The sequence below is a fragment of the Mastomys coucha genome, unplaced genomic scaffold (genome assembly GCF_008632895.1).
Source record: "Mastomys coucha isolate ucsf_1 unplaced genomic scaffold, UCSF_Mcou_1 pScaffold22, whole genome shotgun sequence".
NCBI lineage: Eukaryota > Metazoa > Chordata > Mammalia > Rodentia > Muridae > Mastomys > Mastomys coucha.
In genome coordinates this window covers 83192428-83212476 of record NW_022196905.1, presented here as the reverse complement: position 1 = coordinate 83212476, position 20049 = coordinate 83192428, and the positions used below count along the sequence as shown (strand labels likewise).

At 40.1% G+C, this 20049-nt stretch overlaps 1 protein-coding gene across 1 annotated transcript in view; it reads right to left on the bottom strand.

Moving 5' to 3' along the window:
* Positions 1-878: 878 nt before the first annotated feature.
* Positions 879-20049, bottom strand: part of Mthfd2l (methylenetetrahydrofolate dehydrogenase (NADP+ dependent) 2 like) — a 107991-nt gene continuing 88820 nt past the window's right edge. The window contains exon 8 of the mRNA XM_031390967.1: positions 879-2077. Within this exon, the coding sequence (XP_031246827.1) occupies positions 1965-2077 (113 nt within the window). The 3' untranslated portion in view covers positions 879-1964. The remainder of the gene's footprint in view (positions 2078-20049) is intronic.

Below are 20049 nucleotides of genomic sequence, written 5' to 3'. Positions count from 1 at the left end.
TCAGTTTTGGCAGAGAAGGTTACTAACTCAGATCATGGGCACATCAACCCACACCTTGTATATCCATGATGTAGTTCCTGTCCCCGTTCCCTGATGCTAAAGTCTCTGGCCTGCTGTTAGCAAGAAAATTGACAACTGAGGTCAGTAAGAACTTGCCTCTCCTTGATATCTAAACATCCTCATCCATTGATTTCCTTATCTTGGTGACTTGGCTATAAATACCCATGAGCCTTTGCTTTTTGTCAAACGGGGTGAATATCTTTCCTTGGACTGTTGACCCCACTGCACTTGTTTTGACAAAACTCTTCCTTTTCAATGTAAATAAACATAAGAATGTTTCTTTCTTCTTTTTTCTTTTTACTTAGTCTCCAGGAAGATTGAACCCCCCTAAATACATAATATACTAAAATAATCCCTTTCATTCTTCTGGGATTACTATAGTTACCACATTTTTAATATTCAGGCATCTGTGGGCATTTTTTTTTTTTGAAATTCAAGCTCCTTTAAAATGTATTTAACCCATGTCCTTTCTAATATGTTTGTATACAAACTGAATTTACAGTTCTGTTAGGAACACTGGACTGGCTGTTCCAATTCACTGTAGAAAGCATTCAACTCTCTTTTCTTTCATATTTGAGAAACTTGATACATTTTCTCGAGCATATAGTAAATGAACAGCTAACAGGTACAGTGAGATGGCTCAAAGATTAGAGGTGATTGCTGCCAAGCCTGATCTTTCTCTCTTATACCCCAACACACATACACACAAACACACACACACACACACACACAAATAGGAAAAACGAACAAAAGAAACAGGTAACAAATATGTGAACCAACATATTTCAAGCTATCTTAATAAAAGAATATAGCTACAATTCTTCTTCAAAATGCTTTTATTGGACAGTTGAGATATTAGGGATAAACAGCTACTCTATTCAACACAAGAGGCACACTGATAAAGACATGCATTGAACAAAGATCATTATTAGTACGTGAACATACTGGGATTTGAGCATGAAACCACAGTACCAATTATATGGTTCTAGTGGTTAAATAACCTTCAAGTAATAGTCGCACACATTTCCCAGTTTGAAATTGTGTTAGAAACACAGCATCTGTTTTAGGAACCAAATGCTATATCCTAGGAAAGAGAAAATGTGTGTGCATACGAACTAGCTATTTGTTATATCGAAGGGTTCCATTTTAACAAAATTAGTACATTACAATTCTATCAGATTTCTGCTCACATGAATAAACATATCACAGTTACTTAATGATAGATTCACTCATACTACATCTGCATTATATTTAGTTGATGTTGTGGGGAAATGCTTGAGTTTGACTTTGTCTATTCATTTGTTTGGAGAGATTGCTAATATCAATGAACTGAACTGAATGGTGTGGGAACCTAACAAGTATGGCTTTACACTACACAAAGTAATCGTTCTTAGTGTTTCAAGTGTTGTTGCAGCATTTGCTTCCTGGAACATCTTTCATTTCTTAAATTCCCCATAGGACTCCTCTTCTCCACAGACAACCTAGAGTATAGACTCTATAGAAAATCACGGTTAGATCAAAACTTAAGTTATAGTTTACATGGCACTCATTTAGCTGGCAAAACAGTTTTTTAAAAACATACAGTGTTTAATACTTAGGTTATGTCAAAAATATATTTATTAAATATGAACACTTCATTTATTTTAACATTATGAACAAATATCTATAAAATAAAGAATTGTTACCACAATTGTCATTGGAATTGTTTTGATTTTTTTCTTAAGACTCAAATCTATGAGCAAGAAATCCATAATGTCTTGTAGATAATCAGTTCCAGAGTGATTCCACTCATGAAAAAATAAATATGTGTAGAAATAAATAGCTTTGTAGTAAAATAGAAAGGACTTAGCCTGTTGTCAAATAAATAGGCAGCAGTATTTGTTTTGTGTGTTCCCCGCTGTGATCTAGTAGGTGATATTCTTTGCAGCTAGAAGTGTGTTCTTCAGAAGCATGGCCACGGTCATGGGTCCCACACCTCCTGGGACTGGAGTGATAAAGCTGGCTTTCTTCTTAACAGCTGGGAAGACAGAACAGTTCATTTAAAATGTATCTAAGAACATCCATTTCTCAGCCTACTGCGTAGATAGACTATTTTCCCTACTACACAGATAACATTATCAGCCTTCAATCATTTATAAGATGAAGTAGGCTACAATGAAAATAGACAGACAGACACACACACACACACACACACACACACACACACACACACACACATTGTCCTATCTGTTGTTCTTCATGGGGATCTTCATCTGTCTTAGGTTTGGGCTTGTCTGAATGTTAACAAGCTTTTATTACCATCAGTAGATCTCTCCACAGGACTTAGTAGTCAAAAGATTCAGCATTGTTATGTACGCAGTTGAGCATCCAAGTACTTTTGTCAACTTTTTTATGTTTGTGATAAAGTAAATACACTTGGAGATAAGGTCTGTACACAGTAATACAAGGGAGGCAATAATGAATTTGATTTTAAAACACTCATTAGGCTTCTCTATCATATTCTGTTTCATTTTCCTGTATGTGTCTGAGAAGAAATCAGTTTATATGTTGATAGACAGTGTTAATGTAGCTTATGGTCTATTTATATGAGGAACAGGATATGGAAGTGCTTCTTTCAGGAGAAAGACGTCAATGAGTAAGAAAAGAGTGCTCACTTGGGGAGGGAGGCAGCACCTATGGTCCCAGGATGTAGGAGGCTGACTTGCACACAGAAGTTCAAAGCCAGCCTGGGCAATATAATAAAACATTGTTTCTTAAATAAGTAAGTAAGTAATATTCTCAATAACAGTTCTGCATAACCATCTCCAGGCTAAGGGAAGCTATATGTTTGTGAAGTAGCACAGGTGGTTTGAGATGAAAGTCATCATGAGAGAAGATACAAATTCAGTGAATGCTTGATACTATAAATTGCATCTTCCTAATCACTTCTAGAAGAGGGAAAGCTAATGAATCACCAGAACACCATCTCTTAGACCATTTCCTTAAGGCCAGGCAGGCTTTGCACCTATTCATAAGGGAGATGCTTTCAAAAAGTGTGTGTGTGTGTGTGTGTGTGTGTGTGTGTGTGTGTGTGTGTGTGTGTTGAGAGTGTGTATGTGAGTTATTGTTGAGTGTCTGTGAATGTGTATATGTGTGTGAGTGTGTGAGAGTGTAGAGTGTGTGTGTATATGACTATGTGCGAGTGCATGTGAAAGTATATTTATGTGTGTGTATAACTATGTGCAAGTGTGTATGTATGTATATGTGAGTGTGTGTATATTGTATGTGTAAGTAGGTATTTATGTATGTGTGCATGTGTGTATATATCGCTGCATGAACGTATGTGTATGTGTGCATGAGTGTGTGTATGTATATGTGAGTGTGTGTGTGTGAGTGGGTGTATATTGTATGTGTGTGTGTGAGTGGGTATATATGCATGTGTGAGTATGTGTATATATATCTACATGAGCATATGTGTATGTGTGCATGAGTGTGTGTGTATGTATATGTGTTTTGGGAGCTTCTCAAGAATCATGAGGCAATGACTCCATTTAGGGATGATTTCCTGTGACTCTAAAAGTAGGGTAATATTTGTGAGTGTGTTTAAGAAAAATGTCAAAAGTCTTTGCCGCATTGTAATAGGCACTAGAGATATCAGTAATTTCATGATTCATGAAAAGACATGTCAAGAAAGATGAAGCATTAGATTCAATTCCACAAAATCATCAAAATTTTAGATTTTCTGAAACTGACAAGGCAAATAAAACACCTCTCAAATTCTATTGTCTGTGTGGTGTGTGCCCTTGGGATGAGACTCAGATGGAAATAACAATTATGTTTAAAGCAAATTCTTGAAAATAAGAATATTTTTAGGAAAAGCAATCATTATCACAAAATTTTATTTGAATGATCTCTCTACAAAACATTAGATACTGCAAAGTAACTTGCAGAGATTTCTTTGATTTAGGAACATGAGTTGGACTGGAAGACATTCTGCCTTGTGCTCTTTACCTACGTTGCTTAATGTGTCCTGCTCTCCCTTTGCATCTGCTGAGCATTTCTTCTTCCCCTTCATTCTAACACAAATGTCACTAGAGTTGGTTAACTCCCTGGGCTGTTTACTCATTGGCCAGTGAAATTTACAGGATAGTTTTTCTGGGTAATGTCCTGAGTATATTAGGATATCCTGTCAAAGGGAGTCAAACTCTGGGTTTCTCTCATCCACTCTCCAGATTCTAGAGTAAACCACTTGGTATCATAGTCTGAAGTCTGAGATGACTGTACTAGAGAAAGAGCAGAGTTTCCCATATGAGCAAGGTGGTGGAAATTTAAAGCTTGATCGAGATTATGATTCATTGTTTTGGAATTATATGACAACTTCATGTTGCTAAGCAAACCCTGATGGACAGACACTTTAGAAACCTCTACAGTGTCTAAGTCAAGTCTCATCATCACATTTACACTCTGAAGTATGGGATAATAATAATAGCAAAGTCATTTTGAGAAAAGAGTGTGCATGGACACAAGAAATGCATGACTACTTTTGTAGTTAACAATACAACTGTTGGTGTCCCAGTTGCCATTCCAGCCACACTATCTCTAAAACAGATATTATCACCTCACAGACATTTGTGGAATTGTCGCTAATACTAGAAGAAAATTAAAACTGTTCTTTATGGCAACTGGGATCCATTGTTCTGGTCCTATTCCCATACCTGGTCATTAGTGTCCCTACACGCACCACAAACTGGCCCAAATAGATTCACAGAAAATGTTCCTTGTGTAAGACATAGTTACTAACCCTTAGAACCCACAGTCTTATTATAGAGAAACTTAGTTTAAAAATGCAATTACTCAAGCAATAATTGAGGGATGGCTGTGGTGTGTGCCACAGTGAGGTGTTTGTGACACTGTGAGTGTGTTTGGAGAACTACCTAAGCCTAAGGACTGTGCATAGATATAAGTAGGCCAGAATTTCCAGGGAAGAAACATAGAGATGAGCTAGTACACTTTCTAAGAGGCCTGTGCCTACACATGTGGCAGGGAAGGAACTTTTCTTGAGTAGAAAGTAGCTTGAATCTTGGAAGAGCCACAGGAAAGCTAGCACTGCTGCTCTGTAGGTAAAAGGGAGTAACAGAAGAGGAGATGCAACAGGCAGGTGGTTTGTAGAGCACTGAATATATAATAAAACCTGAAGTCAATGGTTAACTTCTTTCTGGAGGGAAAAATAAAGACTGGCTTTGCAATCATTTCCGACATTCTTACTTAAAGAGAACTGTTTTTTACTATCTGAGTAAAGACAATAGGTATGGAGCAAAGGTTACTTCATGTTTAAGTGGAGGTGGTGATAGGGGTGATGAAAGATACTAGGTGTTCAATCGATGCATGTGCCTCAGAAAAATGCAAGGGTGACATGTGGTCACAGGGTGTGGAAAGATGACTCACCCAGGACACGACTGGAGACGTAAGGAATGCTGAAGCGCTCTTTAACAACTTAGCACAAAGGAAAAAGGATGTGATCGCTAACCTTCTGGCAGCTGCTACCATGCTTCATAAGAGGGTGTCTCCAGCTTGTGTTTTCTGTGTCATTACTTCCTCAGGAAACTTTATGGTCCTGGTTCCCAGGGCTGGTGCTTAAGAATTGAAATTATCATCAAGAACATGTCATCTGGAACATTCTCCGATTCCTTGGCAGGTAGTGAATTTTAAACTTCAGTGCCACTGTGTATTTCTCTATGGTCCTTCAATAAGAGGATAGATATATCTAAATGGAATTGACTGTGCTAATATTTAATGGAACTATGTTATGTATTCCCGAAAGAAGAAAACTTACTTGTGCTTCTAACAATCTGTGTTTGGGTGGAGCAACAGAAACTAACGCTGTGACTTTCTCTGGTGTTGTTTGTCTTTCCAGGATGTCTGTGGGTCATCTTTAAAGAATCACTCTGTGGCCCCTGTTGGATTTCTAACCATGCAACAGCAAACTTTGAGAAGCAACTTCACTTTAAGAGGGGAGACACAGAAAAGGTCCTACTTCTCACATGAGAATTTCAGCCTCCTAGTATACATATGTAATTGTCTAAATTAAATGGTTGGAGGAGTTTCCCATGCCTCTAAATGCAAACTACTTAGGCATGGCCTCTCAGACATATCCACTATAATGAAGGGGAGACAAGCTTTAGGAAAATGAAGGACAGGAGTAACAACCAGAAAAACCTGAATGGCATAGGACTGGAGAAATCGTATGACTCAGGAGGTAAAACAAAAACACTCCACTTTCTCATACGGGTGTTATAAAGGGATGCTTAAGTGCATGTTGAGCCAGAGAGCAAAGGGCTCTTTAGCATGTGGCCCATCATTGAACTTTCCATGGCAACAGGATCAGGCACAACCAAGGTAATGTACCAACCTTATCTGGGTTGCTGCTCCTTTTTTAAAAAATATATTTTATCAATTGATCAAATGATGTATTTATTCAGTCTGTGTGTCTTCCTCTCTCTCTCTTTCTGTCTCTGTCTCTCTGTCTCTCTCTGTCTCTGTCTCCCTCTCTCTCTCTCTTTCTCTCTCTCTCCTCCATCCCTCTTTACCTTAAGTCAAATCTTTATATACCTGAATAGCCGTTTCATAGATATGAACGCCTAAAACAATGTCAGCCATACCACTTAGAAAACATTGAATGGAGCCATATAACAATCCAGTTGCCTGGATAAGTCAAAAGTTACTCTCTGTGAACTTGCTCATCACAATGAAGCATCTTTTCTGGCCATGGATGATGTCAGTTGTCACTGCATTTTTATTCTGGTTGACAAGTTGTTAAATACTGCTATGATATTTCTATTGACAGATTGGAAACAAATTAACAATATCTTTCACCTTTCATGCTGTCTTTTTATAAACATCATGATAATATTGTGCTATTTTTTTTACAATCCTTTCTCCTGCCTTCTCTTACCCTCCCCCTTTCCCTAGGCACTGAACACTGACTGCCATCAGTGGTGACCTGAGAAACTACCCACAATGTTGGAAAGTCCTCCATATCTCTTGGCAGGTCCTTGATATCAGTAGTTTACCATAGTCAATCTAAAATAGGAGATAAATGTCTTTCTCCTTGGTAACTGTATCTTAGGATGCTGAGAAACAAGTGCAAAAACAATCTCATCATGGTATAAGAAAACTTTACAAAGGCGTCAGACATTCCCTTTGTTCCCATGGATGTAGTTTCATGCTTCAACCTTAACTTTTTTCTACAAAAATAGAGCCATTCCATGTCAAGTACACCCTACTAAGAAGTGTTTAGAGATTCACTTCATTTCAAAGACCCATACTTCATAATAACTACCTTGTTCTCTGTGAACAACAGTGAAGGTGGCTGCCCCCGAGATCTCATGGTGACCTCCATGCTTCTGCCTGTTCTTAGAAGTGGCTTGTGTGGGTACTATGAGCACAAGCTTTCCCAAAGAACTGCTTTTGCAGCCTCTACCAGTTTCTCAACTTATGGAGACTGACTGCTCTGGATTACTGTTCCCATATAGTAAAGCTAGACTGTGGAGTGAGATGATAATCACATACCCCAAAAGGCTGACATTTCAATCAGACTGATCAACCATACCATCAACTTAAATGAACAACACTGAGACAGAGTTGGACATGGGATATAGCTGAAGAACAGTGTATATCCTTAGAAACTGGGAACATTCTCTTACCACTCCATATGGTGGAAGGCACATTTAGGACTAAGACACCAAACGACTTTATTTGAAATAAATTTTGACATACCCCAAAAATATAAATTTTAGAGGCTTATTTACTGTTTGCATGGCTATATGCCCCATATTCAGAATGAGCCTCACATGACACAAACTCAACTAATACAAATAATCCATCTGAGAATCCAGTCACTGGAGTAAAATCTGGACACCACATATGTATATAACCCCTATGGAGCCTCTTTGTTCTTCAGATGAGGCTGCCCAGCTAGTCCATCCATATCTAAACAGTCTGCTTTTGCCTTAAACAATTTCTAGCTATGTAATAACTAGATCCAAATGATGGGCTTGTGGCTGATGATACCAATATCAAAACCTTTTTTAAAAGTTTGATTACTTCAGTCTCTTAAACACAATATATCTCAAAGCTAAGTATTGGGCCCCACCACTGGGCGGTGGGGAAATAAAGTGGGGAGGGCAGGTAAACCCGTGTCCTGCCAGAGCTCTGGTACTCTAGCCAGGTGGACTCGGGAGACTGCCCGCACTCTCCACACTGTCCAGGTGGGTGTCTGGCTGTCCTGAGCCACTATCCCAGTCCTTGGGGAGTGGAAAAGGGACAGCCCTGGGGGTTGCTCGGCCTCATGGAGGCCAAGGACAACAGGTTCTAGCTCCTGGGCATCACAGGATGTCGCTGAACGCTGCGGAAGAGCTGAGAACGAACTGGGGGCCCCAGAACATCACAGTTCACCCCTGGGGCTGAAGGCAGAAAAGGGGTAGGGAGGGGAAGGGGTCTGGTGTTGATTCCCACTCAAGGCTAGAGCTGGGAGACTTTCCTGTAGGAGATTAGAAGTAGCTCTTTAGAGGAAGGCCTAATCCATTTCTTCAGCACAGCGAGTCTAGATGAACAGAGGCAATCCATGGTTTAAAGGCGTTTATTTTAGAAAGGAGAGACAAAGAGAGAGAAGATAGAAAAGTAGAGGCTGGCCATAGCTACGTGGAGAGAGGGGAATGGGGAGAGAGGGAACAAGAGGTGAGAGTAAAAGCAAGAAACTAAAAGGTTGAGAGAGAGGGGGGGGGTCAAGAAGCTCCTTTTATATTGGGCTGTGGGCTACCTTTCTGTTCCCAGGTAACTGTGGAGCAGAGCATACCTGGCTGTGGTCAGATGACTGAGGGTAGAGTCCAGCCAGAATTCTAGGAGCTTGAGGCATTGTCTAGCCACATGATAATGGAGTTGAGGGCTCCTGGTATCAGAGTCTATGTCTAGGGGCATAGCTTACTACTCCCTCCCTTGTAGAATTCTCTATTCCCTCTCTAGAGTAAGCCTTGCTCAACCAGAACACAGACTGCTTTTCATGATCCAGCTAAGGATCAATTACCTGCCACCTCTCAACTGCTTAATAAATAAACCAACAGGCTCACTGACTCTGCCACCAGGCTCAAAGCAAGTAAGCAAACAAACAAACTAAAGTCCCTCATCTTAAAAGACACTCAGGGGACTTTTTCCACTAACAAGCAAAAATATATAAAGACCTTTTTGGACTCTCTTATCTTTTACAGAAGCTGTTATAAAAGACAGATAAAAATCAGATAGCCTTTTACTGACTTAGAAAAATAGAAATCCTGACAAGGCCTCTAGGTGTTTCAAATGTAGAAATCAGGCCTTGCCTTTTTCTAGAGCTAATAAGATTCCTACCAGGATAAGTAAATTCACAAATAGGCTCCAGTGGGAAAAAGAATTCAAAACTACCATGTTATTGTTACTGACTTTAAAATTGCTTTTTATTATTTCTTTATCTAAATTCGTGATTTTATGTAAAATTTCTTATGGACTCAACCTATGTTCCCTTCATAATTTGGAGCCAAGGACCACATCTATGGTTTCTCCTACAGGTTTTTTCTGCATCCCAACAGGACTAGTAAAGCTGTACCATTAACTGACACTAGAAGACAAGAACTGGTAATGAAATAGGGACACTTTCCTAAATTTCAACCACATGTAAACTGTATGTTACTTTTAATTCTCACCCCAGCTACCAAGATTCTTTTCATTGCACCAATACCTGTACCATATTTTATGGACTTCTTGTCAAGTTATTCAATGTATTATTAATACATTCACTCTACTTTTATGATATTAAAAACCACCCTTTTTTACATGCATTCCTGTAAAACTAAAAGAAAAATTGTCTTTATAAAACATAAAAGCTACTTTGGAAAAATTATTGATGGTGTTAAAAATTAGAAATAATTTTTATAGGGTTGGTAAATGCTGACATCTTAGCACTTATTGGAATTATGACTGCTACTATGGTAGGCATACAAATGGCTAAGTTTACCAATGGGAAAGCTAAAAATGTTTCAAGGATAGAAAGAACCCAAGAAAAATTATACGTAGATATTTTTTTCAGGAAGGCTGGATGCCCATAATAATATCATTGACTAGCTTGGGCAACAAATTGAAGCTATTAAATCTTGATTATTAATTGACATTACAATCCGCTTATATTTGTAGCTTTGTTTTGCCTGATAGTCCTATATAAATATCCAAGGGATTTAGTTAAAAACTATCTAGATGGAGTATGGTCTCAAAACAACTCTTCTATTGACCTTGGACAGTTACATCAAGACATATATTCATTGAAATAGTCCCATTTGTCAAAAACCTGTGACCACCAGTTTACAGATGAATTGTAAAGTACATTACATCTCAATCTTTTTAATATTTTACATGATCAAGCATCTATAATCCTGATAAATTTAATATTAGCTGCTACTACTCTTTTATTGTTTCTAATGGGCTGCCTCTAAATCCAAAGAAGCCAGAGATGATTGATATCCCAAGAAAAAGCTGATTTTTCATGTCACCATGTTGCTACAAAATGAGAATGGGACATGGTCTGTAATTCCTTTCTCAAACACAACTCTTGATTTAGATGCAATAGTGTGACTTCACAAGTCTCCACACATAAAATACAGCCTAGAAGGACTATAAAGCTTAGGAGGACTGTCCTCCAGGCCCAAGAAAAGTGACAAGGGCAAAGAAGTACAGAAGAACTCAGATAAGGGATCAAAAACACTGTTTGTCAAGCTCTGCTTGCAATGCCCTCTCTAGTCCTATCTAAACAATATATAAATTCAGTGGGAAAAATAAAAAATGGTTCTTGAAGTGAACCAAGAGTCTTGAGTCTGTACTATCACCCTTATTCCAGGTCCTTCTGATGCTCAAGGTTTTGTTGGTTGAGGTGCAAGAACATGAATAATAAGGGTAAAACTTGGTATGGGGAGAGATGCAAAAGAATACAGAAGGAGAAGTTCACACTAAGAAGGAGTGGTTTAATTGGGGCCAACTAACTGAAATGCAAGATAGTATAAAAGATATTGTTAGCTAAGCACGCTAAAGAAGCCTGAGGAAGATAAGAATGAGCACGAAGTCATGCAGATTGCTTTCTTTCACAGTCAGATGAAGAGCAAACTAAACCAAAAAAAACACTCAATGACAGCAAATCAGTGGAGAACTCCACGGTAAAGTTGAGGTGTAAAGTTACAGCCTTCTAGATCAGCAGTGCAGTGGAAAGGAAAAGGTAAGCCATGCACACAGGTACACAGCTTGCTGCCAGCAGTGTGCTCAGCAATTCACATGCATTAATTAGCTCGTGGATGGTGATTATTGCATTTAAACTTTGTGACAACTTTCTAAGATAGGCATTATTACCACTGTTTTTCGATGATAAAATCAAGTCTCAGGGGTAAAGCGATTTACCTAAGATCATAATTGTTTCAAGCAATAGAGCCAGGATTCAAACCCAAGTCAGTGTGACTCCAAAGTGTAATCACCTATGAAAAGTCAGATGCGATATAAAAAGAGTATGGAGCAGAAGGTTACTCTGAGGTATCAAATGCAGAGCTTTCAAAAAGGAAAGAGACTCAAGGAAGGTTTTGGCACTATGTCCAGCAGCTTCTTAGAGGAAAACTAAATGCCTTCCCTGCCCTGTGAAGTCTTAGATTTAAATTCCGAGGAACAACTTTGACCAGATTGTTTGCTGTGTCTCCTGTCACTTTCACTTGGAAAAGCTTTCCTCCTTCCCATAGCTGCTTCCCACACACATACATCCTGAGTCAGCCCCACCTCTTCTCTTGCTTACACTCCACACCAGCTATACATCCTGGGTCAAATTCTCTGGTCTGGTAACAAATGTTTCAAGAGGATTATGGAGCTGGAATCTCCACTCACACTCATTCCAGGATCCTTAAAGTCAAACACGATTCTTTCTATTCCTTTCCACACCTATTCATTTGACCAATCATTCCAACTCACCTTTTAAATTATATCTACCATCTAACCACCTCATAATACTTAAACCCATTACTACCCTTGTTCACACCCCATCATTTCTTACTTGGATAATTGCAATAGCCTCTTAACAGGTTACTCTTAACACCCTTACTCCCAACAATCTACCCAGCAATCCTGTTAAAAATAAGTCAAATGCCATGTCTTTGCTAGCTGTTCCTTAAATAGTAAAATCCAAATGCCTTCCTGCAGTCTTTGAGGGCCAATGTGATATACAACCCCTGCTACCTTTTCTTTTGGGGTTTCCCATAATATATTTCCCTTTATTTACTGTACCTGGTTTTAACGGGCCACTTGTAACTCATCAAAACTATCACACAAAGCAAAACTTGATGGCACACACTAGGTACTGGGGAATTTTCAGTACTAGTTCCATTACTAGGGATATTGAGGCAGAAGAGTCATGAGCTCAAGGCCAGCATTGGGAACATAGCTTCCTTATGTCTAGGCTGGACACAGAAAGTCTCTATCTCAAAAAAAAATCAGAAAACAAAAATAAAAATAAAACTGTTGTGGGAAATATTAAAAAAACATCAATAAGTTCCCGCACTACACTGGGCACTGACATGGCTCTAGTGAGGTGTTCTCATCTTGGCAGATTCTCTGGTTCAGAGTTCCTGAGTTCCCTTGATGGGTCGTTGCCCACTCCAGCACCATACAATGACCGCCCACCTCGAAGTTAGATGTCACAATACTGATTAACCCAGTAAAATCAAAACTCTTGAAGCTTATAATTAATCAATCAGATTTATATATCATAAATTCTCAATCGCAAAATGCCCACACAATAATTTCAGAGCCAATTGATAATGATACAAGCTGCTCACCTAGATTAGACAAGTTATCCAAGTTATTTTATTCCTATATGATACATAGCTACCTGTGGCTATTTAAGGCCACGCAGAATCTGGATCATCTTCCTCTTGTTCCATCCTTCCTTCTTCTCCCTACCTGCCTCTTCCATCCTCATCTCAGCAACTCTTTGCTCTGCCTCCCTTTTCCCTGTCTAATCACAGGCTTCTTGTTGTATTAATAATTAAAGCAATTGAACAGGGAAAATCCTGCTACATAAAACTGCCAAATATAGTCTCCTAAAGATCTTCACAGTGATCCCTCTAGGTGCCTGGAATGATCCTCCCTTATGACCACCTGGTGTTTTCCACCATTTTGCAGGGCTGGGCAAGGATTGGCTATCTCACAGGCCTGGAGCTAGCCCCTGATGAGGTAATTAGCATCTGGAACTGCAACAGTACCATCTCTTCACTGTGCTGATCAGTACTAATCAGTCAATCAGTCTCTGCAGACATAGCTTCTTCTCATGAGCTTGTGTTCATTGTGTGTGTCTGCATGTGTGTGTGTGTGTATGTGTGTGTGTGTATCTGTGTGTGCTTGTGTGTGCTTGTGTGTGCTTTCCTATAGGACACAGCTATAAACCAAATGGACAGTACCTTCAGAGTCCAGAAAAGAGTGTTGGATACCCAAAAGCTGGAGTTACAAATTGTTGCAAGCTGTCATGTGTGTGCTGGTAATCAAATCCATTTGTCTGTAGTAACAGCCAGTATTCTTAACTGCTAAGACAGCTCTCCAGTCCAACTTATTCTGTAACACTAAACACTATTTCATATACCATAAAATGTATTTATTTGCTTATTATTGTGGATAAATGTTGTCCATTTAGAACACAATTGTATCTCATGGGATGGATTCCTACCATATACTCAATAAACAATTGAAAACTGAATGGATCTAATGGAGACTCCCAAGGATGAATAGGATATGCACATTCTTAGGTTTAAGATAGATGTCTATTCACTCAAATAGGGCCACACCTGTAGAAATTATGGATTCCACATTCCATCTATCTCCACACATGTCTATGTCCAGATATAGTGGAAATGACAAGGAAACTTTCAGTTCAGTGTCTCAAAGGTGAAAGGGCTTTGTTGCACACACTGTCCTCCCTTTACCATGAAAGAGCACACTAATGAGGATGCAAAGACTGCATGCTTGCAAAGATGGGATGTACTGAACTGTGATCTCCCTATGTGTTTGCTTGGATGCTAACCCAAGAACCTGAGAATATGGCTGGCTAAGGTCCTTGAAGACAAAATATGTTGCATGAGTTCATTACAGTAAGATCTAATGTAAGGTCTGATGTCATCACTAGTGTACATGGACATTTCCAGAAGGAAGGCATTGTTAAGCAAATAAAGAGAAGATGAATGCCTGCTTGCAAAAGAAAAAGGATACAATAGAAACCCTCACGCCACCTCCATCTGAGCATTATGCTTCTAGAAGTGTGTGTAATCTGCTGGTGCTAATCTGTGTAATCTGTAAGTGAGGCAACTTGTTTGTTGCAGTTTGCTCTGGCAGCTCTAGTGAAGTGCTGCAGACATCATGATGGATGAAAACAGCATCCCTGAGTGAGGAACTCTCAATGGCCTTGACTGCCAGCTTAGCTCCATGCTTCAGTGGGAGAGGGCTGTGACTTGAAGTCATGTATTTAGATATACCTTTGTTGTAATAGTTTATGCTGTACTCAAGCATAATCTTTATGAGAAAAAAAGAGGGAACCACCAAATTGTTTAAGAAGAAAGGGAAAAACAAACCACAAATAGTCTTTGACTCTATCTGTGCATTTGAGCTTTAATATGGAAAATACTGCTCACAGTTTACTTGTGTAAGCCATATTCCCCCAAACTATAACATAAGCAGACATAAAACATCTGGATGGAGTCATATATGGATATGATTAAGACATACTACATATAAGTACAAAATTTTCAAAGAAGAAATAAAACTAACATTTTAAAAGTACTAGTGGTATTTTGAGGGGTAGATTTTCTTTTCAGTATAATGTGGCTTCTTTACTCTGCACACTTAAGTTAGACAGTTTTCATAGTTATCACCATCATTTCTAATTATTTTCTTTATTGTCTTGTAACTTTGAAACAACACCTTTAGAAAACCTCATTTTTGACAGTGAACCCACCTGCTTTGACAGACTCCTGGCTTGGGGTGGTTATTCTCCAGAGGCAGGAGATCTGAGCTGTGACACTCACCATCCCACTCAACCCTGATAGGCTCAGCTGGACCAGGTTCTTTCTCTCTTGCCTGTTTCTGCTGGCAGAGAGCCTGCCTGGCAGAATTGGTGCCCTGTGTGAGGAGACACCCCCCATCCTGACAGAAGTTTGCTGATGGACCAATCAGTCTGTGGGTGAGTGTACCCCCATAAATTATGGGCCAGTACTTTTCTGGATCACCCCCCCCAGTTCCTTTAACCCTTGCAGTAACTGGCCAGCAGCTTGGTATCCCTGGAAAGCCCAAGACCTTAAGGAACTATTCCTGTAGCAGGGTCCCCTGGTCCTCCAGTGGGGCCCTGCTTTTGAGGCTACCTTTCCCTGTAGCAAGACCCCCTGGTCCTCTAATGGGGCCCTGCCTTCAAGACTACCTTTCTCAGACCCCCCAACGGACTCCTTCCATGTTCCCCCTCAGCAGCTGCCTTCAGTGCTGTGGCCCTATGTGGGGGTGGGGGGATTTGGCTCAGGAGATACTACCCACCTGTTTCTGGTCAATAATAAATTTTTCTAAAGAGGATCCACACCTGTCCCCATTTCAAAAACATTGATCTTCATTGGTTTCCTAAGCTTAATTTGGGTCACGTGGAGAGACCCACTGACCAGAGCTTGGAGAGGGCCAGGCCTGCTCTTGACAGCTGGAAGAGGGTTTGGCTGTGTATTCTCTCAAAATGAGAAAACACCAATCTAGATACCGACCAAAGATATAAAATACTTGCCCCAATAGGGGGATGACAATAATAATCACTCCAGGGAAATTTCCAGCCCTAAGAGCCCTCTTTCTGCTTCCTTCACAGATTTATCAAGATAAAGAATAAAGATCCCCTTGTCAATGACAATGAAGATCCTGCAAAAGATTGATGGGGGGGATTCAATGATCCAAGAAGACTTAGAGATAAGGAGGAGAGAGTTTCAAGACAACCCACTGTGGACTGGCCTCCATGGCTTCTTGTGCTACCTACTTCCCCTTCTTGATCCCTTCATCCTTCTCCTTCTCCCTCTGATGGTGGGGCCATGTTTACTTAATACACAATTCATCCAGCAGCATATAGAGGCAATCAGGCTTCATCAGGTCCAGGCTCATTATCAAAGGCTCGCTTCCCAAAAGCCAAGGTCAACATATAATTGGCCCTCCTTGGCTCTCCATTTGACCAATGACGGATAAGATCTCAAATGTGCTAAGACATATCCTAAGACAGGTTGTGGAGCATGCCCCCTGAGCCAGAGTGACACATGGTATCCAAAGACAGGTAAGATCTTCATGTGGGGGGACAACCTAAGACAGGAGCCATGTAACTTGCTCATTATAAAAATGAAAGGGGGAGATGTTGGGCCCTATTTGGCCCTGGTTTGGGCCTTGAGGACAAACCTGAGACTGGGTCGAGTTTTGTAAACTGTCTCAGTCACTTCCGTACTGGAGTGACTCAGCACAACCTGCTTAAGCCTGCCTTTGCCTAGCTCCTTCTGATGTAGAGTAACTTTGTTGGCTCCGTCAGTCACCCCATACCCTTCATCAACTTTCCCCTTCCCCTACATCATCTCACCTCAGCAGAAAACTTCACCTCCTCTTTTTCTTTATACCCTTTATAAAGAAAAGATTGACACATTAAAATGAGTTCCTGCTTTGACAGATTCCCAGCTTGGGGTAGTTATTCTCTGGAGGTAGGAGATCCGAGCCACAACACTCACCATCCTGCTCAGCCCTGAGAGGCTAGGCTGGACCAGGTTCTCTCCCTCTCACCTGGTTCTGCCAGCAGAGAGCCTGCCTGGCAGAATTGGTGAAAGAGAAAAAAATTGCCATTCGTGTTCCATCTCTCTCCTTCCTTGTTACCAGCCCTTCTCTACATAATTTCTGTTTAGTGTAAACATGTAGAGAGGTGTGGTCAGGTTTGTAAGAGAGGGAGGAGGGAGGGGCAGGCAATATGGAGTAGACATTCCAGTTCTTTCTGTTTCATCTCAACTCCTGTGGAATAATGCTTCATAAAACTGAAACAAAGCCATTAAAGCTTCAAATGTTTGTAGAAGCCTCTGTGTGTCGGGTCTGAGGTAGAGATGAGGCCAAAGAGGTAACCAACAGGAACAGGGCTGAGTTAGCAGCCTGGGACATCATTAATTCCATGACTAGCTTATAGACTCCTTCCCCAAAGCCCGGACAGTAAAACAGCAACCACTTGGGCCCCAGGGCTGCAGCTACCAACCTGTTGAGCGAAACCTGGTTCCAGTTACATTCAGAAGCTCAACCCCCACAGAGTAACAAGGAATTCACTGATTGGACTGTTACACTGATGTATTTTGGGGGAAGGGTTTTTGGCCCAGGTATTATATCTGTTGGGAGAACAAAGGATAATTATTAAATTCAAGATGACTGAGTGACCAGAGCTCGTGTTGTCTAATTTTTATTTTCCCACGTGGGTAAGGTACAGTGTGGCTAGCCTATCTCTTCTTATCTCTTTCAATCTCTTCCTATCTATTTCTTACTCCTATTACCAGAAGAACCCTTTCTTTTATTAACGTTGGCACAGGCGGCCAACACTAGCTGACCAAATCCATTTGGTGAACTGTGGCAATAAAAGCAGTATCATTATGAGTATCTAGAGCTGGAGGTTGCATTTTAGCTGGTAACTCAGAGAGTGCGACTCGCTGCCCATACTCCATAGTCTCTTCTTTTTGTATCTTTGGAATATAGACTGCTGTGTCATAAATGTATGGTATAGACTTCAAAACTTCAACAGAAAACAGTTAAATGAAGTTATAGAAGAAAGTCAATATGATTATCCTAAAACAGTAATCTATGAAGGAGATTGAGATTTCTCAAATATTTACTGCATGATTATTGATAGAGAAAAAATTTCTATACATAAAAAGAGTTCTGTCACATAGATGCTTTCAAATACTGCCTTGGGGATTAGAGAGATGGCTCAGCAGTTCAGATCAGGTAGTGCTCTTATAGAATATCCTAGTTCAGTTCCCAACATCCATATTGAGTGACTCCCACCAATTGTACCTCCAGCTCCAGAGGACCCAACATCTCTGGCCTTTTCAGGCATCTATGCTCACATATGCATACCCCTCACACAGGCACATCATACTTAAAAACAGTAAAAAATGAATCTTAAAAAATAATAAATACTGCCTTAAAGTAGACGGATGATAGAGGTATGCTCAGAAAGTTGAGGGAGATAGTAAATATTGGTCAGAGACTAAATGCACCCATGATCTCTCTTGAGTCTTATAATCAAGGATCAAGGCAAAGGGAAACACCAGTTCAATGTACTGCTAATATTAAGGCTCCTTTTTACTCTTGGCATTTCAGGAAAGGCCTACTGCGAATCTAGGGTCTTCACAGAGGTTCGAAGAAAACAACATCTCCAACACTGGGCAGTCTACATGGACAGTAGTGAATAATGTGAGATGCTGGAATCAAACAAGCTGAACAACCATGAGCAGTGTTTATGTATTGGATAGGATTTGACCTACAGAACTTCTAACATCTTGATGCTTTATGGTGTGTTCAGATACCACAACAGCGGAGATACTGCAAGAGTGTCACACTCTGATTGTTGAAGCCGTGTAAAGCCTCCTGAATAGCCAGTGCAGGGGATTAGATTTACTCAATAGGCAAATTATTTTATCAAAGTACAGTATAATTGATAAGTATATAGAATTGAAAATGATAGTCAAGCTTACAGTTATTAAAATCCATTTAAAACAGAAACATCCAAATTCAAAATTTTATTACTTTACAAAAAGTCTATGGAGTACAGTCTGGTACTTGCCTTCCTACTTGGAGAAAGCATCCATCCCATACTTCAACAAATTCTCCTTCCTTCTACAGTTTCCACTTTGCTCCTTTGATGTCATGATATGTCCTTGGGAGTTCCTTTAGTTTAAACAGCATTGCTACCTTGGGTACACTGGGGGACACCCCACCCTTTCCCTACTGGGTTCATTTACATTGAAACATCAATCCTACCAGTGCAACCTACTTTCCATGCATTAATGAGCCAAACTTCTCTGCTAGGAAAATTTTCTTCTCCATTTGAATCTACCCACATCTTCTTTGTTCATCTTGGCAGAAGTTGCCATGGAAACTTTCACAGGTACTTACAAAGCAGTCACACTTTCCCTGTGGCAATTTGCAGCCAAATGCTACCTGTGAGATCATGGTGTGTCCCATAGTAAAGTCCCTCCCTCTCAATGGGGCAGAGGGAACCATCCCTTATTTCAAGTTCCATCCTGATGAAAAACCTGAAGAGCAACATGTCAAATCCTACTCATCAGCGTGGCTGAGTCTCAACCTCACCAGCAAGGTCTTCCTCACGGAATCCAGCACATCCTTGATACTTCGGATCTGTGAACCACCAGGGTGGCAAAGGACAATAAGAAAAACCTTGTGTGTGCATTTTATGATAGGAGCAGAATATTCTGATCTTTGAACCTACTTCCTTCCAAACGTTTCTGTGTTTTCATGTTACTTGGCAGTACTCTGCCAAATGTCCAAGACACTAAAACTGAAAGGGACAATGAGAAACAGTAGTCCCCATTGTCTATAGGGATGCATTCTAAGACTTCAGTGGTTGCTTGGAACTGTGGATTGTGATGAGCTACACAGCTATGAAGCTTCTGTCTTTACACGTGTAGTAAAGTTTAGTTTAACTCAGGCACAGAAAATAAGAGAATAGGAAAATTATATAACCATTTTGTGAACATATATCCTCTCTCAAAATATTTTACTGAGCCAGACATGGTGATGCATGCTTATCACTTGGGAAGCAGAGGCAGGTAGATCACTGTGAGTTTAAAGCCAGGCTGGTCTATTTAAGGAGTTCCAGACCTGCCAAGGCTACATAGTAAGACACTATCTCATAAAAACAAA